General features: G+C 40.7%; 1 protein-coding gene across 6 annotated transcripts in view; it reads left to right on the forward strand.

The window, feature by feature from the left end:
- Positions 1-18,526, forward strand: part of Immt (inner membrane mitochondrial protein) — a 39,431-nt gene extending 20,905 nt beyond the window's left edge. For all 6 annotated transcript variants that reach the window (XM_052173898.1, XM_052173901.1, XM_052173899.1 and 3 more), the window contains 8 exons: positions 1,438-1,574; positions 5,724-5,827; positions 6,809-6,944; positions 7,665-7,794; positions 12,177-12,400; positions 14,196-14,327; positions 16,393-16,522; positions 17,585-18,526. In XM_052173898.1, the coding sequence (XP_052029858.1) occupies positions 1,438-1,574; positions 5,724-5,827; positions 6,809-6,944; positions 7,665-7,794; positions 12,177-12,400; positions 14,196-14,327; positions 16,393-16,522; positions 17,585-18,198 (1,607 nt within the window). In that variant the 3' untranslated portion in view covers positions 18,199-18,526. The remainder of the gene's footprint in view (positions 1-1,437; positions 1,575-5,723; positions 5,828-6,808; positions 6,945-7,664; positions 7,795-12,176; positions 12,401-14,195; positions 14,328-16,392; positions 16,523-17,584) is intronic.
- Positions 18,527-24,847: the final 6,321 nt, after the last annotated feature.

Below are 24,847 nucleotides of genomic sequence, written 5' to 3' on the forward strand. Positions count from 1 at the left end.
CTTCAAACCTTAAAACTGTGTATACATGTGTACTCTTTTATTTTAATCAAGGATTAGAGCACAGTCAATAGATGTCTAAAGGTAACATTGTGGTGACAGTCTCATTTCTGTGTGGTCTACTGCTGTCAGGTCTTGGATGCCCACCATTAAAAGAGCCTAACCCAAGAGCCAGGGACTGCATTTTTCCTCCTCTCTCTTGCTTTCTTGATACGTTGCAGTTTGATCTCACGTTCTTGGTGTTTTTTTTCCTTATTGGCTTTCTTATTTGTATGCACATGCCCACCCTTGATGTTAAGAAGAGGAGGAGGAGGGCAGACTTTAACATTTGGTGTTTATTTCTTGTGTGCTTTTGTGGGGAAACTGTTCATTCTAAGCCTTCTTTTAGGTTTTTTGTTGTGTTGTTGTTACTTGATTGATTTTGCTTCTTTGTTTTGGATAAAGTTTTTTTTAAATTGCATGTATATATGCATGCATGTATGTATATATTTATTTATTTATTAATTACACATATATTTGTATGTGTCGGGCCACAGGTACCATGGCAAGTATATGTGGAAGTCAGAGACAACCTGGGAGTTATTTGCACCATGTGTGTTCCAGGGATTGAAGTCAGGCTGTCAGGCTCATATCTGCCGAGCCATCTCATCGGCCTTGCTTGAGATAAGGGTTTGCTGTGTCATGTGTGGTTGTCCTGCTGCCTCTGCTAGGGTTACAATCAGCACCACCACACACAGCTTTTTTTGTACTTTCTTGTTGGCATGTTTTCTTTCTCTTTGATTTGTTATTTCCTTGTATCTCAGACATAGGACTTATGGGTTTTCTCCTCTTGCTGAGAAGGTGAGAATGGGTACTTTTTTTTTTCCTGGTGAGTCTGATTTTTTATAAAATGAAAAAGCTAATGATGATGGCTACATGTGTACCCTTCAGAACCTTCTAAACCTTTCTCTATTTGATTTGTTAGCCTTTCTAAGATTTTTTTTTCCCTAAACAACCTTTAATTTGGAAAATTCAGACATTTATAAAAGTGAAAATAAGACAGTTCTACCATCTGTACTTATTTTCTAAAAGATATATTGATTTTTTTTTTCTTATCTGTGTGAATGCTTGCCTGTATGTATGTATATGTTGTATCTGATACCTGAAGAGGATGTTAAACTGGGAGTAGAGTTAGACGGAGTTCTGAGCTGCCAGGAACCAAAGCCCTTGTCCTCTACAGGAGCAGCAAGTGCTCTGACATTCCTGTAACTAAGTCCCACCCATACCTCCACTCTCGTACTTTAAGAGACTTAGGCTTTCCTAAAATTGGGTTCTACGTAGAGTTTGTTTGATGTTTTTTATGAATTGTGCTAGAATATGGAATACCTCTAGGAGAAGACTAGAAGTTTAAAGCCTTTTGTAAAGAGGATTTGTTTTTAACTGTTCTTTCTTTTTTTTTAGCTCTAGCCAAGAGTTTAGAAGATGCTCTGAACCGGACTGCGTCTGTCACTCTGCAGACTATTACAGCCCAGAATGCTGCAGTTCAGGCTGTCAAGGCACACTCCAGCATACTGAAAACAGCTATGGACAATTCTGAGGTGCGACAAGGAAGGATTGACCTCTGCAATAGACTGGCTGCTTCTGTGTGATACGGACTTTCTCATACAGTAAAGACAGTCTGTGAAAACTTTCCTTCCTTTTTCCTTCTATATCTTTAAGTCAGAATCTTCTCACTGTATTTCAGACTAGCCTGCATTAAGGAGGTCAGACTGGCAGTGACATGCAGTGATCTTCTTGCATAAGCCTCCTAAGTAGGGATATCACAGGTGTGTGCTAGCTGAGAAAAATCTTCAGATATGTTTTAAATGAACCACAGCACTGTTAAACAGTATGAGAATTCAGGGGTTTGTTTTTGAGACAGGGTCTCATGTAATTCACGCTGATACTAAATTTACTATGTAGCTGATAATAAGACTTGTTAGTAATGTCATCAGTAAAATGTATAATTCAGTTTTTTTAATTTTTAAAGAATGGGCCACATTTATTTATTTTATACATATGAGTACACGGTAGCTGTCTTCAGACACACCAGAAGAGGGCATTGGATCCTATTACAGATGGTTGAGAGCCACCATGTGGTTGCTGGGAATTGAACTCAGGACGTCTGAAAGAGCAGTCAGTGTTCTTAACTGCTGAGCCATCTCTCTAGCCTCCATAATTTTCAAATTTTAAACAGTGTTTTCATTTATTTTAAATAAACTACTTTTATTTAATTTTATTGTTTTGCTTGAGACAGAGTCTCATATATCACAGGCTGGTAATGAACTCACTGTAGCTGAAGATGAACTTACTTCTTTCTGTCTCTACTTGAAAAGTGCTAGGACTACTCTGTGTCCACACTCTCACCTGGCTTGAGATAGTTTAGATTTGCTTTTCTTTTTTTTTTTTTTTTTTTTTTTACTACTCCTTCCACATGTTTTTTGTTACCTTTTAAAAGGTATTAAATTATATTAATAAAAATACTAAATTAACTATATATAAAATTAAAATATTAAATTATATATAAAATATTAAATTAATATTAAAAGTTAATTACTTTTTATTGCTATCTTTTGAGAAAGGGTTTCTCTGTTTAGCTCTGCCTGTCCTATAATTTACTCTGTAATCAAGCCACCTTGAGCTCTGCCTGCCTCTGCCTTCTAAGGCCTGAGATTAAAGGTGTGCACCATCATCACCTGGCACACCCAGACATTTCTTTAAATAAACTTTAAATTTTTGATATTTTAGAATGATGTTTAAGAAATAGTAATACAACTCCTTATATAGCACACATACAACATATTTTAATGTTTAAACGCTTAAAAATAATTTAAACGCTTAAAAATAATTTAAACGCTTAAAAATAATTTAGATTTCTGAATTATTACTGGGACTCGGCAAATTTCCTTTGAGTTTCAGTATGTGAAAACATGTCTCAGTACTAAAGTGGAGTAAGCATTGGAACATTAACATTAAGACTGAAGCTCAGGGTGATAGGAAAGTGAGTTTGCCAGCTGTTACTGTGTTCCAGGATCACGCATGATGCATTGTGTGTTATTAATCCACCAGAGAGTTGGATATGACTTTAAGAGCACTTGTCTGCTCTTCTAGAGGTCCTGAGTTCAATTCCTAGCAAATACAGGTAGGTAGGTATAACCATCTATAGTAGGATCTGATTGATGCCTTCTTCTGAAGTGCAGGTGTACTTGCAAATAAGTGTATTTGTATGTAAGTGTATGTACTCACATACATAAATAAGCTAAAAATAAAAATAAATAAATACTGGAGCACTTAAAAAGTGGCTGGTCATGGTGGCACAGACCTTTAATCCCAGGCGGAGGCAGGCTAACTCTCTGAATTTGAGGCCAACATGGTCTACAAAGTGTTTTTCAGATCAGCCAGGGCTGTTATACATAAAAGCCTTCTCGACAAAAAACAAAATAAATAAATAAATAAATAAATAAATAAACAAACAAATAAATGGAAAAAACTTAAAAGTTTGAAGTTCACAGGAGAAGTGTAGCTATCACAGTTTAGTCAGCAAAATGGGAAAGCGGTCAGGTGATGGTCATGCTCCTTCCGTGGGTGTGGAGGACTGGAATGTCCCTGGAGTCGGATGCACTGGATGGCTGTTGTTCAGAGGGACAGCGGCAGTTGGCTTTGGAGTGGAGCAGCATGGAGTATTGCCCTCTAGGGAGGGTGCACGCTGACTCTGAAGAGTCCTTACAGAGGCAATTAATGAAGTGGGGGGTTAGCCCTGTTATTACAATATCTGTAAAGACAGTTTTCAATTGTTTTAAACATTACTTTTTTAACAACAATTTTCACTGAATAAACCTGTTTTTATTTACGCTTACTTTTTTGTTTGAGACAGGGTCTCCTGTATTAAAGGATGGCCTCGAACTTGCTGTGTAACTGAGGATGACCTTTACTTCTGATTCTCCTGTTTCTGTATCTTGAATGTTGGATTGCAGGCATGTGCCACCATGTCTGGCTTTATGTGCTGCTGGGGATGGAACCCTAGGATTTGTGTATGCCAGCAAGCACTCTGCCAATTAAATAATCTCTCTAACCACATTTTAAAATTTTAGTTTTATTTTTTCTGAGGTAGTCTTACTGTGTAGCCCCCACCAGTTTCAAACGTATAATCTTCCTGTGTCAACATACTACTGTGCCCTTTCATAGTACATTTTTATAGGTTTGTTTGTTTGTGGGTTTTTTGTTTGTTTTTTGTTTGTTTTTGTTTTTGTTTTTTTGCGGGGGGGGGGGGCTTGTTTTGAGGGGATAGTATCTTATTATGTGTGACTATCTTGCCTAGAACTCTCTATGTACACCAGACAAATGTGTGATCCTTGGGCCTTAGGTTCCTAAGTGTTCAGATCAAAGATGTGTGCCACCATGCCTGACACATCTTTATAAATGTTGTAAATGCATTCCAACTTCTTATTGTTTTAGTAAAGCTGTTTGTGGACCTGTGGTCTATAATATATAACATTCTTTTGTTATTGTGCGTATGTATGGTAAGTTTGTGTGAGTATGGGTGTGTCTGTGCCATGGTGTATGTATAGAGGTCAGAAGACAACTTCAAGGAATCAGTTCCTTCCTTGTACTTTATTGAGCCAGTATATCTCTGGTTCTTGTCAGTATCTTCTCTAGGCTAGGTGCCCCATTAGCTTTCAGATGATTCTTCTGTTTCTGCCTCTTGTCTCTGTGTAGGAATGCTGGTATTACAGATGCATACCACTGTGTCTAGCTTATTTATATAGATTTCAAGTTGTCAGGTTGTGCAACAACCTCTTTTATCTGCTAGACTGTCCTTCTGGTCCCCAGTTATTTTTCTCAGAGTAGTGGTGGGAAACAGCTAAACTTGACCTGACTGTACCTGTTATGGGGCTCTTTTTCTCTGAACCTCTGTAAACCTGAATTGCCTTCAACTAGGAAGGTACATCTTTGTCATTTATGTTTATATTTTTACAAGTCTATTATGAAGAATTCTGTAATATAAGGCAAGGTTATTTTTCCATATTGCATTGTAGTATTTTTATATTGTTTGAAGTGTTTATGTTCCTCAATATTAAATTGGGGGTGTTTATTAATCTTATCATTAGACCTTAGTTACTATTTTATACAATTTTAAATAATTTTTTCAAAGTGTCGTAATGTAAAGGAATGTCTTTGTAATGTTTTGGAGTTAAGGACTTAAAATTGAATCTAAGAAGCTCAAGATTGCTACATTGGTCCAGTGCAGTAAAAGTTATCTCTATATTAAGAGCATTGGCTTTGAGCCGGGCGGTGGTGGCACACACCTGTAATCCCAGCACTCTGGGAGGCAGAAGCAGGTGGATTTCTGAGTTCGAGGCCAGCCTGGTCTACAGAGTGAGTTCCAGGACAGCCAGGGCCATACAGAGAAACCCTGTCTCGAAAAAAACAAATCCAAAACAACAGCAACAACAAAAGCATTGACTTTAAAATGGAGACTATATTAGATGTCAGAGGGAGTATTGCCTGGAAAATTGGTGCTGAAAGAGAGTTCTGGAGTCAGTTATGTTGTCTTATCTTAGAATGCCCTATAAAGAGCAGGCTGGGTAGACTTATGTATAATTTTCCCCCTGAATTTAATGGCACAGAATTCTGTATTTATCTTGACCTGTTGTTGCATGACAGTGAGAGCAATTAATTATATTTACATAATTTAACATTTTGTTTAGATTGCAGGTGAGAAGAAGTCAGCCCAGTGGCGAACAGTGGAGGGTGCACTGAAGGAGCGAAGGAAGGCGGTCGATGAAGCTGCTGATGCCCTGCTCAAAGCCAAGTAATTACTCACGGACGGCAACAAGTAATCAGGGCCTCTCCTGGGGGCATTCTTTGGGCTGGACTTTCTCTGCAGAGAAACCATCCCCTCACTTCACCACCAGTACATGCTCTGAACTGGCCCCAGGAAGATTTAAGAGAAGGAACTGTATGAATTACAATTAAGCTAAAATAAAATGAGTAGAAATTTATATAAAGGAGCTCATATAAAATTCAGGTGTGCATTGGATTGTTGCTTAGATTATATGTGTCTACACAGTTATCACAGTTTTGTTCTAATTTCCAGATTTTAGTGAGATTCTCGGTGTAGTTATATCAAAATTCAGAATGCATATCGTAACAATTTGCCAGCACTACAAAAGCAGTTAATTTATTGAACTGTCTGCTACTTTGATCTTTTTTCCTACAAATTGGCAAAGCCTAGCTAGTATCTTGGTTTGCTTCTTGTGTCAACATACAAACTAGTATCTTAGTCTGGTCATAAAGGCTATGACCAAAAGCAGCTTGTTTTTCTGGAGCTCAGTCCCAGCCCATCCCTGAGGGAGGTCAAGGCAGGAACCTGGAGGTGGAGCTGAAGCAGAGTGGGGGGGAAGTCCTGCCTTACCACTGTTCCCCATGGCTGCTTCAGCCTGGTTTCTTGTAACCCAGGGCCAGCTGTCCAGGGATGGCCCCCCACCCACAGTAGGCTGAGCTCTTCAGCATCAATCCTCCATCAAGACAATGCTTCCCAGGCTTGACGACAGGCCAGTCAGATGAGATAATGCTCTCATCTGAGGTTCCTTCCTAGATAACTCTAGCTTGGGTCAAGCTGACAGAAAGCACAGCTAAGTTCAGACTCAAAAACTGACAGAGGTCTTTTGTTCCAAAGCCTGAAGTGCTCATGGACCATGGCCAGAGAACATTCATGTGTTATACTCACTTCAAAACTCTTTAATAAAGTTAGTTACAATTATACGAAGTGTTAATTTTTTTTTCTCCACAGAGAAGAGTTAGAGAAGATGAAAACTATAATTGAAGATGCAAAGAAAAGAGAGATTGCTGGAGCCACCCCTCATATAACTGCTGCAGAGGGGAAACTTCACAGCATGATAGTTGATCTGGATAATGTCGTCAAAAAGGTATGGTTTGGAAGTCTTTGTAATGTCTTGTATTTTAAAGTATCTGTTAAAACATTTTTAAGAGTTCAGGAAAATGATTCTTACTATCTCTTTTAAGTTTTTTATTATAAAGTATTCATTATAAAAGTATGGGGCTGGGAAGATGGATCACCACTTAAGAGCATGTAACAGAGATCCTGAGTTCAGTTCCCAGCAAATACATGGTGGTTCACAACCATCTATGATAGCATGTGATGCCTTCTTCTGTCATACACACATGCATACAAATAGAACACTCACGTACATAAATAAACACATAAATAAATCTCACGTACATAAATAAACACATAAATAAATAAACACATAAATAAATAAAGTATCATTTTTAACTACTTTTAAAATTTGTGTCACATGGCTTGTAGCAGTATAAGGGCACTTGCCTCTGAATATGATGATCTGAATTGGATTTTGGGGTCTCAGTGGAAGGAGAGAACTGATTCTCTCAAGATGTCCTCTGATGTCTACTCACATACTGTGCTGCATGAATACACATACACATAAACCCAGGTATAACACATACATGCTTTCACAAAACAATTTGTATTAAAAAGACAAATTAGTTTGTATTTTCTGAGCTTCAGGTTTCTGTTTATTGTTTGTACTCCCCAGCTAGATTGGTTTCTTAGAGTGTAGATGGTGGTTTTTGTTCCATTCAGCCAGAGACCCCTTGTATCTGCTTAGGTCCAGACCGCTCAGTCAGAGGCTAAGGTGGTGTCTCAGTATCATGATCTTGTGGTCCAAGCAAGGGATGACTTTAGAAAAGAGCTGGACAGTATCACTCCAGACATCACTCCTGGATGGAAAGGGATGAGTAAGTATAACTGATTGCCATTTTCTTTCTGGATTTTAGTATCTAATCAACTAATAAACCTGCTTCAGCTCCAAGCTTTCAATCCCAGTGCTTCTAGCATATGTCAGTGTATAGGGTGTTGTTTTCTCTCTGTCACAGCCACAGCAGATAGAATACCAGCATTACTCCTATAATATACCTTAGTCCTAGTACTTGGGAGGCAGTGGCAGGAGGATCCAGCCTGGTTTGAAGCTACTCTGGTCCACATAGTGAGTTCAAAGACAGTTAGGGCTACATAGTGAGACCTTGTTTCAAAAGCATAACATTAAGATGCTACAGTCGGCAGGGCGGTTCTGGCGCATGCCTGTAATCCCAGCACTTGGGAGGCAGAGGCAGGCAGATTTCTGAGTTCGAGGCCAGCCTGGTCTACACAGTGAGTACCAGAACAGCCAGGGCTACACAGAGAAACCCTGTCTCCCAAAAAAAAAAAGATGGTGCAGCCGTCTGAGAGTGAAGTGATAGAGGCCATCTAGTGTATATACCCGGAGCATTAATATCAGTAGGAAGATACCAGAGACCATTTGTTTAGCAGTTGATGTGAAGACGTGTATATTCCTAACCCATTTCAGCTTCTGTGTATTTGCTTAAGGAAATTCCCAATGTGCATTAAGTCACTGTTGTAGTAAGAGCACACAGACTCTGTAGCATGCAAGAGGCCCTGGTTTGGAGCTTCAGCATTAAAAAAAGGTAAAAAGAGCCTGGTGTGGTAGCACATGCCTTTAGTCCTACCATTTGTAAGGCAAAGGGGGGTCGTGGATCTCTGAGCTTGAGGCCAGATTGGTTACATCTCAAGTTTCAGGACAGCCAGAGCTATGTAGTAAGATCTTGGCTCCAAAAAAAAGGGAAAAAGGTGGCAAGAGGATTCGGCTAGGATTAGGCTTGCTCAGTGCAGATCACTTGGCTAGTGTGAACATGCCCTGAGTTCAGTCCCTAGCACCAAAATGAACAAAAAAGAAAACTTGGAAATAGTTATATGTGCATGCAAGTGCCTGCAGAAGCCAGAAGAGGGCATCAGATCCCCAGAAACTGCAGTTGCACATAGTTGCCTCCTCAGAAAGAGCAGTAAGTATTCTTAAGTATTGAACTGTCTCTCTAGATCTCAGGCTTGCTTTTATACTTGACATAAAGATATATCCTTAAATAACAGTTCTGCTTACAGGTTCTTAAACTTCATAATAGCACCAGCCTTTTAAAAAATATTTACAGTATTTTTGAAAAGTGCTGGGGACTGATAACCCAAATCAAGAGTCCATCAGCATATGTCCGTTATTGCTTATGGACTATAGCACATACTGTTGTATTCATGTGCCCTGTTACAGTCAATTCTTATATTGTCTCAACATTGTTTTTCCTTTAACACAGAAACAGATCCTTTTAATGAAAAATCCTTTGAATTTAAACCAAGAGGTTCTTAACAAGCTTCATACTAAAGACAGATCTGGCTCTGCAGGCCTCTACTCCCATGTATTTGAGGAGGCTGAGTCAGGAGGACTGCAAATTCCCGGGCTACCAAGTAGATCTGTTTCAAAATTAAAGGTTAAATTTGGTTGGAGACAGAGCTTATGTTCTAGCTGCAGAATTGCCAAAGGGAAAAAGAGAGAGGCAAGACGCTGAGGCTGGCAGCTGTCTCCTTGTCACAGGTTCATTAGTGTTTGTAATCATGATAAGGAACATCATTTAAATTTCAACAGTCAGTTTTTGGTTTAATTTTGCACAGGTTAAATGTAAGTTTAACATACATTTTAATATTTATTTAAGAAGCTTACTATGATACACTCCCATAACACAAGCTTTCAGGAGAAAAAAAATTAGAAAGTTAACAGAATCTGAAAAGACTCTTCCAAAATTGCCCCTAAAGAAAAATGTTAATTCTAGAAGTATTTGACAGTTAGAAGTGGTCTGCCCCTGGAATCCAGTACTAGGTTGGAGAAGTATTCTGTAAATTAGTTCAATTGACAGTAATCAAGAATTGAGTCTCCTGATAAAGTCTGTAGTTGATATGCTGATGAAACAGTGATAAATGCCTTCCAACTGGAGCAATCCTTATTGTCGGTGATTCTCTTCTTCTCTTGCAATGTTACAGCGTACCTTAGGAATGCTGTCTCTGACTCTGTAAATATAGGAAATAAACATTTTACTTTCTAGTAACCTCTTTTCTTGGTCCTCCTGGATGTTGCTATTTAATGATGGCTAACCAAAGTGTGTGCCTTCTTTTTTCAAACTATTCTTCTCTTTCTTTGTAGGTATTTCTGACCTAGGTGAGTAATTATGTATATTTTATGCTTATGCATTTTTTTTGGGTGTTGAAACATCGTGAACTCTTTTTGGTGTGTGTGTGTGTGTGCCAGCCATTGAAATTATAGGAAGTAGAACTGAAGGTGTGATAATTCTCAGTTGTCATCCATAGATAATCAAGTTGTGTTAAGTGTAAGGATTTAAATGTGAGATGTGTGTGTGTGTGTGTGTGTGTGTGTGTGTATACAGTAAGGTCTTTGTTTTACTTGTTATTTCAGAGAGCTTCAAACATTAAAAAGAAAAAAAATACAAATAACTCCCATGGATGTTTCATCCAACTTTATCAGTTATCAAACCAGTGCCCAGTCATGTCTCATCTGTTCATAGCCTTCAAGTCAAAGCAGACTCCAAATATATCTTTTTCCTTTTAAAATATTTTGAGTGTTTTTTTAAAAGACAATCAGAATACTATTTTTTAAACTTTTTTGTTTTGTTTTGTTTTGTTTTTTTTAAGGTTTATTTATTTATTTAGTATATGTAAGTGCACTGTATCTGTCTTCAGACACTTCAGAAGAGGGTGTCAGATCTCTTTACAGATGGTTGTGAGCCACCATGTGGGTGCTGGGATTTGAACTCAGGACCTTTGGAAGAGCAGTTGGTGCTCTTTACTGAACCATCTCTCCAGCTCTCAGAATACAACTGAAGATTTCATAATTCTCTAGTGCTTTAAATATGCAATGCTTAAGGCTTTTTACTTATAGTATTTTACTTACGTTATTTAATTCAAACTAGGATTTAGAGATGTCCCACACATTGAACTTACTCAGTGAGTCTCAGTGTTGGTTTACGTTTGCTTTTTGCTTGTGTTTTTGATGAATTGATCATTTATCTTACAGAATTGCCTGTATTTTGTATTTTATGGCAGGAGCCTTCATTCCTAATCTCTAATAAATGTTAGAATACAGTGAAGTTTGAAATTACCTCCCCTTCTCAAACCAACAAACCAACAAATGGCTCTGAGTGAGTGTGTGTATGTGTAACTGAGTGTTTGGGCACAAGTATTAAAAAGCACAAGTGATCCCATAGGGTATCATTGATCACAGATTACTGTTCTAGGTAGTGTGTTTTCAAGGAACAGATGGAGAGAGAGCTCAGTGGTTAAGAGTACTGCTTGCTCTTCCAGAGGACCTAGGTTCATTTCTCAGTACCCACTTGGAGGCTTACAACCATTGGTAACTCCGGTTTCAAGGGATCTGGTGCCCTCTTCTGGCCTCTTACAACATTAGCCACACATGCGATGCACAGGCATACAAGCAGGCAAAACATCCATACACAGGAAACAAAAATATTTTCCCCCAAAGAAACATAACCAAGAGACTCCTTTAGTTTTAATAGAATGCAATCCTTTTATTTTTTTAAATTGTTTCTAGGATCATTTTATGTGTCTCAAGTATTTTAATCTATATGTATCTCTACACTACTTGCATGCCTGGTACCTGTGGAGGCCTTAACATGTCCTGTAACTGGAGTTACAAGGGACCTCCATGTGGTGCTGGGAATCAAACTCATTTCCTATGAAACAGCAGCCAGTGTTCTTAACCTTTGAGCCATTTTTCAGCTTTGCAGACTTTTTTTTTACACATACTTGTGTGTGTGTGTATGTGTGTGTGTGTGTGTGTGTGTGTGTGTTGGGGAAGGGATAGAGAGTCTCTGTCAGTGTGCTTGTGTCTCAGAGGAGAACTTGTAGGAGTTGGTTTCCTTCTGAATATTTGTTAGGGCTAATCATAGTTCTATATAAAATGACATATAGTAGTGATTGTGTCTACAAGCTGTCTTTTTCAAGTAAAGTTAGTAAATAGAAAGCCAGGATATGATGAGTTCACAGGATATGATTTGGAGTTCTTGGAAAGAGCAGTGTGTGCTGCCTCACACCTATTATTATTTATAATAGGACCTACCCATTATTTTGCTTAGAATTGATAGTGCTTTAAATTGCTGGACAGTAATTGTTAATTTCTACTTTAACTGGAGGATTTGAATTTTGTGTTAGCTTCTTTCTGCTTTGCATTTTCAGTGACATCATTAACACTTTGATGTTATCTGTTTAGCTGGCAAACTCTCTACTGATGACCTAAACTCACTCATTGCTCATGCCCATCGTCGAATTGATCAGCTCAACAGAGAGCTAGCACAACAGAAAGCCACAGAGAAGCAGCACATTGCACTAGCCCTGGAAAGGCAAAAGCTAGAAGAAAAGCGGACCTTTGACTCTGCAGTGGCAAAAGCATTGGAGCGCCACAGAAGTGAAATTCAGGCTGAGCAGGACAGAAAGGTAGCGGAGAAGAGAGCGACAGCACATTTTGGGTTAACCTGGTTTGTTCCATCGCCGCCTGCTAGTAGTAGATGTAATGCATGCCAGGCCATCATAGAGTGCTGTTTAGGGTTGGGTTGTTTTTTTTTTCTTTTTTTCTTTTTTAAAAATATTTATTATGTATTCAGTGTTCTCTCTGCATGTATGCCTGCAGACCAGAAGAGGGCACAAGATCTCATTATAGAAGGTCGTAAGCCACCATGTGGTTGCTGGGTATTGAACTCAGGACCTCAGGAAGTTGAAGGTGTGAATCAAAAGGGAAGAGATCCCACCATTCACCATCTTATTTATTTGTTTGTTTGTTTGTTTGTTTGTTTATGGTGGCTTTGTTATGTGTCAGACATGTACTCGGGGGCTGGTAGGCACTCTCCACTCCTTAAAATTTTACAGTCTGCGTCCATAGTCAATTCCTGTCTGGGGTGCTTTTGTTTATGTTTGTTTGTTTGTTTTCCCTACCTGAGTCCAAGATATGGTCTTAATAGTCTCTCAGGTTCTTGCTGTGTAACCAGGCTGGCTTAGAACACATAGCAGTCTCCTCTACTTTTGTTTATTTAAAAATGGGAACTTGTTATTTACCTGTGGCTGATAGGAACTCCCAGCTATAAGTGCTACCTTATCCCATGTTCTAGGTTTACAGTATAAGCCCAAAATTCCAAATTCTTAAATAGCACTTAATGACATGCTTGCCTTCTGTAAGTACATTTATTTTCTTGAATCTTGTTTAGCTTTTGTTTTTGATTTTCTTCTCTGTGCAGTGTCTTTTTTTTCCACTGGGACATTTGTGCCGTGTGCTCCCAAATTGGCTCTTTTCTTTAAACCTTAGTTCTACACTTGGATGTCACTGTCTCAGCCACGCCCCTCCTTTCAGTTTTAAGCAGCACCTGTGGGTCAGTTTCTGTTACATTGCTGTTTTCAATGAAAGTGGGCAGAGGAGGTTGAGTGGGAGTTAGGGCTTTCGAGTGGGCATCCTGCTCACATTCACTCTCGGAAGCAAGCGTCCCAGTCTCAAGTATCTGTGTGCATTGTCTGAGCAGCCACGTATCCAAGAAGACAGTAGGTTCTATCAGGCACAGGGCTGGTCGTAAATATTTACACACTGCCTAACTAGATTCATTAACTCATTGTGCTAATTCTGAGAAAAGATGAGTTTCGTGTTCAAGGTAATTTATGTTGGTGTCTAGTTACCCATGGTTAATTGCTAAGTAAAGCAGGATGGGACATTTCCAAACGTGTTTTGATTGGGCCATGTTAAACTTTAATTCATACTGAAAAGAAGCTTGCTGATTTCAAAGAAATATGGTCAAGTGTACCTTTTGGGTACTAATTTTCACATTGATGGTGGAAACATGAACATGAGCAGTTATGGCTAAACTAGGTTTGTACCCAGCTTAGAACTAGGTTTCTTTGCTCTAAGTTTTGGAATAAGTTACTTCCTTGGAATGTGTGATTCAGCGAATAATGGTGTTTGTTTCTGTGTTGGGGGCCCCATGGCAGCATGATGGAAGAAAGCACAAGATTTGAGGCCAGAGAGACCCATGTTTGAAAGAGGATTTTTGGTGTAGCTATGTGACCTTGTTTCGGTTGCTTTTGGATGGCTCTTGTTAAAAATTAGATAATTGTGTACACATGCTTGGCACATTAATGGAGTTTACGTTACACCTGCTGCTACTGTTATCTTACCAACTAGTCTTTCCCTTTCTCTAAATGCATATAATGAACATTTGAGAACTGCACATTACTGGGTCTGGTTTCACAGGTAGAGGAAGTCAGAGATGCCATGGAGAATGAAATGCGGACCCAGCTTCGACGACAGGCAGCTGCCCACACTGATCATTTACGGGACGTCCTCAAGGTGCAAGAACAGGAACTCAAGTATGAATTTGAACAGGTGAGGACCTGTGGTGAGGCTGCAACTCTTCCTCCCCTTCCCTACTTGCATCATTGAGAGCTGCTCTCTCCTTTTTCTTGATTTTTGGGTAGCAACTGGGCACAGAGCCCAGGGCCGAACAAATGCTGCGCCTGTTCTGTACAGCTGCACACATCCTCAGCCTTCTCCTTCATGTGTACTCTGAAATGAGAGTAAAGTGTTTCCTAGCTTTGGTGGAATAGGCTTTTTGTTAGTTATACATTACAGAACCAATTCTTTTTATGTCAGGCATGTATGCATTTATGGTCAGGTATAGAGATCTAATAATATGTTGGGGTTATAATACAAAAATGTCTCTTTTTTTTTTTTTTTTTTTTTTTTTGAGACAGAGTTTCTCTATATAGCCCTGGCTGTCCTGGAGCTAACTGTAGCCCAGGCTGGCCTCGAACTCAGAAATCCGCCTGCCTCTGCCTCCCAGACTGCTGGGATTACAGGCATGCGCCACCACCGCCCAGCTTTTTTTTTTTTTTAAAGGTATTTATTTAATACATACACATCATTCTGCCTGCATGCTTGCATGCAGAAGAGGGCACCGGATCTCATTATAGATTGTTATGAGCCACCATGTGGTTCCCAGAAATTGAACTCAGGACCTTTGGAAGAGAAGCCAGTGCTCTTAATATCTTGGCCATCTCTCTGACCCTAATCCTTTTCTTTCTTTTTTTTTTTTTAAAGATTTATTTATTGTTATATGTAAGTATACTGTAGCTGTCTTCAGACACACCAGAAGACGGTGTCAGATCTCATTACAGATGGTGGTGAGCCACCATGTGGTTGCTGGGACTTGAACTCAGGACCTACGGAAGAGCAGTCAGTGCTCTTAACTGCTGAGCCATCTCACTAGCCCAAAATGTCTCATTTTTAAAAGATTTTTATTTTCTATATATAAATGCTTACTGCATATATGGATGTGTACTATGTGCTTACCTAGTGCCTACAGAGGCTAGAAGAGGCTGTTCCCCTGGAATGGGAGTCACTTTGTGAGTGCTCTAGGAGATGTTCTTAGCTACTGAGCCATTTTTAGCCACTCTAAATTTTTTTTTAAAGATGGTAATCTGAAAGCTTAACTAAAAGATTTTCTATGTCCTGTCAGAAAATTCAGAAACTTAAGGAACATGAGTCAGAGCCAGGCATGGTAATACATGCCTTTAATTCCAGCATTTGAGAGACAGAGACAGATGGATCTCTGAGTTTAAGGTCATCCCAGTCTATAGGGTAAGTTCTAAGACAGTCAGGCCTATACATTGAAACTCTGTCTTAAAAACACTAATATCAGTTGATAAAAGTTTGAAGCCTCATATACAACATTGCAGCTGTTTTGGTTTGTTTTAAGATTTATTTTATGTATATGAGTATTTTGCTCCCATGTATGTCAAGAATTACATGAGTGCCTGGTGCTTGAGGTGGGCAGAAAAGGCCATTGGAGCCCCTGGACCTGGAGTTAGGATGATTTTAAGCTGCATGGTGACTGCTAGGAATTGAATCTTCAAGAGCAAGTGTTCTTCACCATAGAGCCATTTCTCTAGCTCCCCCCTCCCCTTTATTTTTTTGTTTTTTGGATTTGTTCTTTTTTTTTTTTTTTTTTCCCCCGAGGCAGGGTTTCTCTGTATAGCCCTGGCTGTCCTGGAACTCACTCTGTAGACCAGGCTGGCCTTGAACTCAGAAATCTGCCTGCCTCTGCCTCCCAGAGTGCTGGGATTACAGGTGTGTGCCACCACCACCTGGCATCTCTCTATCCCCTTAAAAGCAGCTCTTTTGAAATTTTCATTTGTTTTAGATTGGTTCTTCCTATGTAGCCCTGGCTGGCCTGGAACTTGATGTAGACCAGACTGGCTTGGAACTCACTTGCCTCTTCCTCCTGAGTGCTAGAATTAAAGGTGTGTCACCACACCTGGCTATAATTTGAGATATTAAGGGCTCCTTTTTTCACTTCAAAGTTAGTAGTTTCTGGAAGACTAGTGTGTAGTTAGGTGGTAAGCATGTTGGTAACATTACATTTCTGTACACTATCTATGCTTTATTTCAGGGCCTGTCTGAGAAACTGTCTGAGCAAGAATTAGAGTTTCGGCGTCGCAGTCAAGAACAAATGGACAGCTTTACTCTGGACATAAATACTGCCTATGCCAGGCTGAGAGGAATTGAGCAGGCTGTTCAGAGTGAGCTTCCTTTTATACATTATGGTCTGACCCTGTCCAGTTTTCAGGATACTTTCTTCTCATAGAGCATGTAGCCACTCCACTGTAGTTCTTGAAGAGTTGGTCCCAGATTGGACAAGTTTAAATACAGAGTTTTGAGAAGGAACTGGAAAAGAGGATCCAAAAATTAAATTGTAATAACTTATACATGACATAAGATCGCCGTCTTCGAGGCATTTTCTCTCATGTACTGAAAGGTTATCTGGAGGGGTAGTATACTGTTGTGATGGTAGTTATGGTGAGACCTGTGTATGCCACATTTCATGACAAGTACATTAATAAAATAAAGTTTTGTTTTTTGTTTTTTTTTTATAGCTCTGGCTGTCCTGGAACTCAGAAATCCGCCTGCCTCTGCCTCCCAGAGTGCTGGGATTAAAGTTGTGTGTCACCATTGCCTGGCGGTTTTTTTTTCCTTGACAAATTTCTGATGGCTTTGAAATTCTTGGCCTAGACCTGTACAGTGGTATTGCATGTCTTTAATCCCACAACTCAGAAGGCAGAAGCAGGCAGATCTCTTTTGAGTTGGAGGTCAGCCTGGTCTACAGAGTGAGCCAGGGCTGTGTAGTGCAACCATATCATTTGACTGCCCTGCCTCCAAACACTAAATATAAAAATGCCTGAATTAGGAAGTGCCATGTGTAGTGCCAGATGCCTTTAATCCTGACTCAGGAGGCAGAGATAGGCAGAGCCTGGTCTACATAGTGAGACCCCCTTTCCAAACAAAAAAGAAAATTGGCAAATGTGCCTGCTGTCTGCATCCTCTTTGACCGTGCATTCTCCTGGATTTCACAGGAGGGAAAGGGTATTTGATTGTGGTGTGTACTTGCAATCTCCCTGTTTTTAGTGTTAGTAGAATCAGGTCCTCATTAAACAGTGTCATCTCTTGTTACCTTGTAAAAAGATTGGCTCTGGCCAAGTAACAAGACTTGTTAGATGTAGAGCATTGAAGGTACATCTGGTATATGTGTTTGAGGAAGATAGGAGAGTATCTTTCTTTTATTTCATTTTATTATTTTATTGTAGGTCATGCAGTTGCCGAAGAAGAAGCTAGAAAAGCCCACCAGCTATGGCTTTCCGTGGAGGCATTAAAGTACAGCATGAAGACCTCGTCTGCAGAGATGCCTACCATCCCATTGGGGAGTGCAGTTGAGGCCATCAGAGTCAACTGTTCTGATAACGAATTTACCCAGGCTTTAACTGCAGCCATTCCTCCAGAGTCCCTGACCCGGGGGGTGTACAGCGAAGAGACCCTAAGAGCCCGTTTCTATGCTGTTCAAAAACTAGCCGGAAGGGTAGCAATGATTGACGAAACCAGAAATAGCCTGTACCAATACTTCCTTTCCTACTTACAGTCCCTACTCCTGTTCCCACCTAAGCAACTGAAGCCTCCGGCAGAGCTCTACCCTGAAGATATAAATACATTTAAATTGCTCTCATATGCCTCCTATTGTATTGAGCATGGTGATCTGGAGCTGGCAGCAAAGTTTGTCAATCAGCTAAAAGGGGAGTCCAGAAGAGTGGCACAGGACTGGCTGAAGGAGGCCCGAATGACCCTAGAAACTAAGCAGATAGTGGAGATCCTGACCGCATACGCCAGCGCCGTAGGAATAGGAACCACTCAAGTGCAGCAAGAGTAAGGCCTAGGAAGAGTTGTGTAATGTCATATTTCATATCAAAGAAAATCAGCATTGGTATCTGCAGGGTTTGCAACAAGGGTCCCAGAATTGTCCAGAAGTGAGCAGGTTCCAAGTCCTGTGTGAGATGTTAACACCTGTTGCAATTACCGTCCTTACACTGCTATCATGCCAATGAACTCCAGGAGGCTTTATTTGCAACTTGTGTAACACTTCCTGTTTTTTAGGTTTTACTGATCAGGCTTGTGAGCCACTCAAAATAATGTTTGTGATCCCTACTATTGATTCTGCCCTTGGAGCAAACTGAATAAAGCAACACAATGAAAACTGAGTACTCTATCCCTTTTCAAAACTGCCATTTCCAGTTTGTTGTGTGAGCAGAAAGCTTCCTTGAGAAGCAGCATCAGTGGTAGGAACTGTGGCCACAGTTTGGGGGCTGTGAGCCGGGTAACCTAAAGTCCAGGGCCTGCTGTGTGTTTGGGTGAATGGATCCCCTCCTGACAGTCACGATCAGGAGTGATGCAGAAGCCAAGCGCCAGTGTGTTTATAGTTGGGAATTTAGCACTCAGTGACCGAGAGACATGCTGTTCTCATAGCCTCCTGTCAGAGCCTCCCACAGGAAAAGTGTTTTATTATACTGGGTTCCAGCACACATACGTCTGTACCTCTCCTCAGGGTTCCTGCTGTGGTGCTACTCCCCAGTATCTGGAGGTAATGTGCCTGGATTCTGAAGAAAGGGATTGAGTATGTTTTTCCTGTTTCATCCAGACTGCCAGTGAATCCCAGTTTGTCATAGTTGCCATAATGCAGAAATGTTAACAAATTCTTTTGATTTCTTACATTCTGAAGACTACCATCACTACAAAATCTTGCCAGTTTTTAAATTTTTTGGTTGAGGTGTTTGTGCTCCATACCCACAAAGCATGAAAGCAGTTTTCTGCATTGCATTTCTATAATTGCATACCTGTGGCCTCTCAATATGGGTATATTGCCAGCTCTTTGCACAGTTCTGACCTTGTCCTTTGGTTTGGTATGCACTGTTCACCCTGGGCTATTGTTCAAGCTCTGTCTCCATTTGGAGCATCTGCATGTGGATTGTCCTGTTTCTCAAGATAGAAGCATGGTGGGCACCTACCTGGGGTGGGGCTGTAATGATTTTGCTCGAAGATAATGGAGTATCTGCTTCCCTACTCCTATTTCTAAGGATAAGATAAAATTTCAGAAGTACATTAATTTGTAATACTTAAAACATGTGTTTACCGTATAAACTGAGTGTAGTTTCTGTTCTAATCACAAGAATATACTCAATTGTAAGGAAATCCAGAACCGTGAAAAGCTTTTTTCACATGTGACTATGTCATTGTGGTTCATGCTTACTTATAATCAAGTCAGGCCAGACTGGGCTACACAGATGCTGTGTCAGTAGTAGCCCCCACCATGGGGGAATGCAGAAATGATGTGATTCTTTAAGGTCACCAAAACAATGGCTCATTTTAGTTCTGTATCAAAGTAATGAAGACTTCACATTTTTCTATTCTGTATGTGTAGGTCCTCCACTTGGTGTTTGAGAGTCTTTACTGGCCTGAAACTCATCAAGTAGACCAGGTTGGACGGCCAGTGTTTTAAGCAGTGTTTCTATTGAGTCAGACTTTTGTGGGGAGGTGGCTTGAGGAGAGGGTACTTTTAGGTTCTAGGGATGAGCTCCAGGTTCTGATGCTGCCCTTCACAGCCTGTGCTAGCTCCCTAGCCTCTGGCTTTCAGATTTTGGTAAGACAGTAGCTTTCACAGAGTACCTTTATTATATTGAAGAAGGAAGGAAACTCCTGCTTAGCCACTTTGTCCTTGCTCATGGTTTATTCAGATGTTCTCAGTAACTGCTAAAGTGAAAAAGGAGAGTTTGGAGTTCTTACTCCATTTCAAGGAAATGGAAGGTGCAAGGCTCACACTGTAGAGTTTTAAATGCCTAGCCATCAGCTTCATGCTGCAAATGAAAGCATGTGACTGCCACTTGGCACTGACAGACTGGAAGCTAAGCCATCGCCTTGGTCCATTCACCAAGCTTCCTCATCCTGATGGCTGTGGGAGTGTTCAAACTCTGTGTGTGTGTGTGGGTGGGGGGGGGTGGAGAGAGGACAACTGATCCTAGCTATGGAGCAGGCAACAGGAAAATTAGAATCCTTTAGACCAGACTTTATCTTTTTCCCCAAAGGAGGTTAAAAGCCTGCAGATGAAAACTGATGAGCTATGCCGTGCTTCTAAACAAAATACTGGCCTTTGCCTCAATGACTCTTCAAGAAGGGGTTCTCTGTGTAACCCTGGCTATCCTGGAACTCTGCTTCAGTGATTTTTTTGAGTTCCCAAATCAGTAATTAAACTTTAGTAGAATCTTTAGCAATCTTTTAACATTGCACATTGAGTTAACTTAAATCCTTTGTTTTCTCAACAGGTTCTGGATAAAAGCAGTCTGCAAATCCTAAATGAGTGATCCTACCAGTTTGAAAGTAACTTGCTTGAACTCAGTGCAGAAGAACAGGTCATCTCCATTATTATAAAAGGCAAATAAAAAGACTTGATTGGTAGGAAGCCTGTCGCCATGGGGTTCAGTGGTCTAGGCTTCTTGGCAGTTTGAGGCATGTAAGAGGCAGTGAGAAGGTGAAGTTTAGTAAGTTCTGAGTGGTTATAAAGCAATATCTAATTGAAGGGACATTGCTGTGAGAGTACATCCCATTGGTACAGGGTTGAGCTACTTAGGAGTAAATAACCTTTACTCTTGGCTACTATGAGGTATCAAGAGTATTAAGGGGCTGAGTTCTGAATCCTTAGAAAAGTCCAGGTCAGGGTCAGGTGTGTAGTACTCTTTAATATGCTTTACTGAGTCTGGTAGGTTTAACCATAGCCTATACATGACTATATACCAAATCCGAATACTCCTTTCTCTTATAAAGCTACACTTCACTCTTAAAGCCAACACTGGATAAAGTCAGCACTGGATCCACTAATAGATGATCTGTCCTGATCAACATCTAGCAGTAATGCTTCTTTCACTGTCTTGGTAAACAGAGCAATCTGTGTATGTGATCAGAGTTTTGTATTAAGAAATTCTAGTACTCTTGAAAGAGGTTTCAATCCCTGGGGTTTTAAAGAAAAACACTTTCCAAAAGAAATACAAAAGGGGAAGGAAGGGCAGTTAAAGAAGACCACAAAACCACAGATTAGAACAATCTTGAATATATTTCCTTTGGACCTCATGCCGAATGTAGTGGTTTTATAGCTACTATGGTAAAAAGAAAAAAAAATTTTTTTGAGACAGGGTTCCTTTGTGTCCTAGTCAATCATAGAAGTCTGTGGACTAGGTTGGCCTTGAACTCAAGAGTTTTCTGCCCGTTTCTGCCTCTGCTGGAATTAAAAGCATGCACCACTATCACCTGGCTTCACACAAGATTTTAAGACCAATGGGTTCTTGGTAGCTTAGATGGCATGTAACCAGTAAAGTCCATACTAAGGGACTAGAGAGATGACTTAGCAGTTCTGAGTGCTTGCACTCTTGCAAGACTAAGTACAGGTTCCCAGCTTACCTACAGTGGCAGCTCCAAGGGATCAAGTGCCCTCTTGTGGCTTCTGTGGTTTACATATAGGATTCTTGCCTCCTCTCTTCAGCAGAGTCCTTTGTCCCTTGGGTTCTCTAGACCCTGTTTACTGGTTGGCCAGATAGATCCCGTCCCAATGTGATTTGCACTGCTGGGGAATTCATCTCATTTATACTAGGCATATCGTACAAATCAGTCCCATCACTAGAGCCCCCAGTCTTTTTCCCCCCTTCCCTTCTCCCTCTTGCTCTGGCCCCACTCGCTCCGGGCCACTAAAGCCCTATACAGGGCTTATAAAGGCTGCTGCTTTTTAATAGAGTTGCTTGCATGTCACTGCTGATCTCTTTGAAACAGCAGATCTGCTCATTTTCCAAGACTTCTCAAACCTCAGTTCTGAACTAAGTGTAGTAGTCTGTGCCTTTAATCCAAGGACCAAAGGAAGCAGAAGCAGGTAGAGTTGAAGGGGACATACATTCTGAGAATGTCTAAAAAGAAACCTAACCTTTGAGTCCCATCCTATTGGATGTGAATTGCAACATCAAAATCTCTATCCCAATTCATCCTGTTTTAAAATGTGTGAATTAATTTGTGACACACTCCTTGAATCCCAAAACTTGGGAGGCAAGGACAGGCAGATCTCTGTAAATTCAAGGTCAACCTGGTCTACACAGAGAAACCCTGTTTCAAATTACAAGTAAATCTTCCCATAAAAGTATACAAAAGCTGGGTGTGGTGCTGTATTAGTCAGGGTTCTCTAAAGTCAGAGAATTTGTGAGTACTCTCTATAGAGTAGGTGAATGTGTTGGTGACTTACAGTCCAACTCCTAACAATGGTCAGCAGCAGCTGTGAATGGAAGTCCAAGGATCTAGCAGTTGCTCAATCCCACAAAGCAATCAAGTAGAGAGCAAATCTTCTTCCAGTGTCCTTATGTAGGTCTCCAGCTGCTATGGTCCACATGGTGTGGGCCACCATGCCTGGATCTGGGACTTGCTTTGTCCCAGAAGACCTTGATTTCCCTGTCTTAACCTGGGATTCATAGCCACTATGCCTCAAGATCTCCAAGCCAAGATCCAGGTCAGAAACTTGTATCTCTGAGCCTCCAGATTAGGACTACAGGTGAGCCTTCCAATTCTGGATTGTAGTTCATTCCAGACATAGTCAAGTTAACAACCAGCAACAGCCACTACAATCCACCCCATCAACTTGAGACAGTATCTCATGTCCACATGAAATAACAAGGTCACGAATACACCTAACATGATGTAACTATTCCTCGTACAATCGCAAATGCATTTGTAAATTTAAAATGGGGCAATGCCCCTTGGGAATGATCTTTTAGTGTCTCAACTTAAATATCAATTGATGTTAAATTGGAAGAAAGACAAATGTATTTTTAACAAAACACAGAAGCATTCATATTACTTTATAATTCTTGTTTCTGCAACTGGTTATGTGGGTTTAGCTGATAATTGTAACTACTTTCCTCTACTATCCATTCTGTATTTCCTTCACCCTCGGCAAGCACCTCCGAAGGACTTGGCTTTTCCTAGAGGTCTGACCCATACCTTCATTCCTGATGGGTCTGTGTCCTTTGTCATCTTGCTTGGATTAGGCTGTTATAGTTTCCTTTTGACTTTAATCACAGGACATGGTAACACTTAAGAGACGCCCTAAGGGATCTCCTGCACTCCAGACATTATTCTGCTTACCTCCACTGTGGAGAGGCAATCCAATTTCCCCGGTGGTAATTTGGAGCTATCATCTGCCCTAACACTGTTATTCAAAGCCCAAAATGACCAGGGGGAAGTCTGAGCTTCCAGTTCAATAGAATGTTTGTTGTGGATCCTAGTAGGAGCACTCTTCCATTGGGAACCAAAACTTCTAAGCCAGCAGAACCTAGAGTTGTGGGGACAGGAAGCAAAACTTTTCTTAGAGGGCCACTAGGAGTGATAATGAGTTGAACTATTCGCTTGTCCACCCCTTGACTCCTGGACTCATGGATCCTGGCTATGGGAGAAATTACCATATATTGGATGCTGACCCATAGCATATACTGCCTTCTGAAGAACTCTGCCCCAGCCCTCCATGCTGTTGCTGCCTAATTGGTGCTGTAACTGTGTCTTCAAAAGGCCATTCCATCTTTCTATCAGACCAGCTGCTTCAGGATGATGGGGAACATGGTTAAGATCAATGATTTCCATGATCATTGGTCCACTGTTGCCCTTCTCTGGCTGTGAAATGAGTTCCTTGGTCAGAAGCAATACTGTGTGGAGTATCATGACAATAGATAAGGTATTCTTTGAGTCCACGGATAGTGGTTTTGGCAGAAGCATTATGTGCAGGAAAGGCAACTCCATAACCAGAATAAGTGTCTACTCCAGTAAGAACAAAACATTGTCCTTTCCACGGAGGAAGTGGTCCAATGTAGTGAAACTGCCACTGGGTTGCTGGCTGGTCACCTTGAGGAATGGTGCCATATCTGGGGTTCAGTGTTGGCTTCTGTTACTGGCAGATCTGGCATTCAGCAGCAGCTGTAGCCTTGGTGAGTGGAAGACCATTTTGCTGAGCCCAAGCATAACCTCTGTCTTGGCCACCATGTTCATGTGCCCATTGGGCAATAACAGGGATGGCTGGGGAAAGAGGCTGACTGTCCACAGAACGGGTCATCTTATCTACTAGATTATTAAACTCCTCCTCAGCTGAAGTCACCTTTTGGTGAGCATTTACATGGGACACAAATATCTTCAAATCCTTTGCCCATTTGGAGCGATCCATCCACATACTTCTTCCCCTGATGTCTTTCTCACAAATTTTCTAATCGTGATTTTTCCAGGTCCCTGACCATTCAGCCAGTCCATTGGCTACAGCCCATGAGTCAGTAAACAATTGCACATCTGGCTATTTCTTCTTCCAAACTGTAATATCATGTGTACTGCCTGAAGTTCTGCCCATAGTGAAGATTTTCCTTTACCTTTATCTTTCAGGGTTGTCCCGGAATGGGTTGTTAATGCTGCAGCTGGCCACTTCTGGGTGGTGCCTGTGTAACTTGCAGAGCCATCAGTAA

The sequence above is a fragment of the Apodemus sylvaticus genome, chromosome 2 (genome assembly GCF_947179515.1).
Source record: "Apodemus sylvaticus chromosome 2, mApoSyl1.1, whole genome shotgun sequence".
NCBI lineage: Eukaryota > Metazoa > Chordata > Mammalia > Rodentia > Muridae > Apodemus > Apodemus sylvaticus.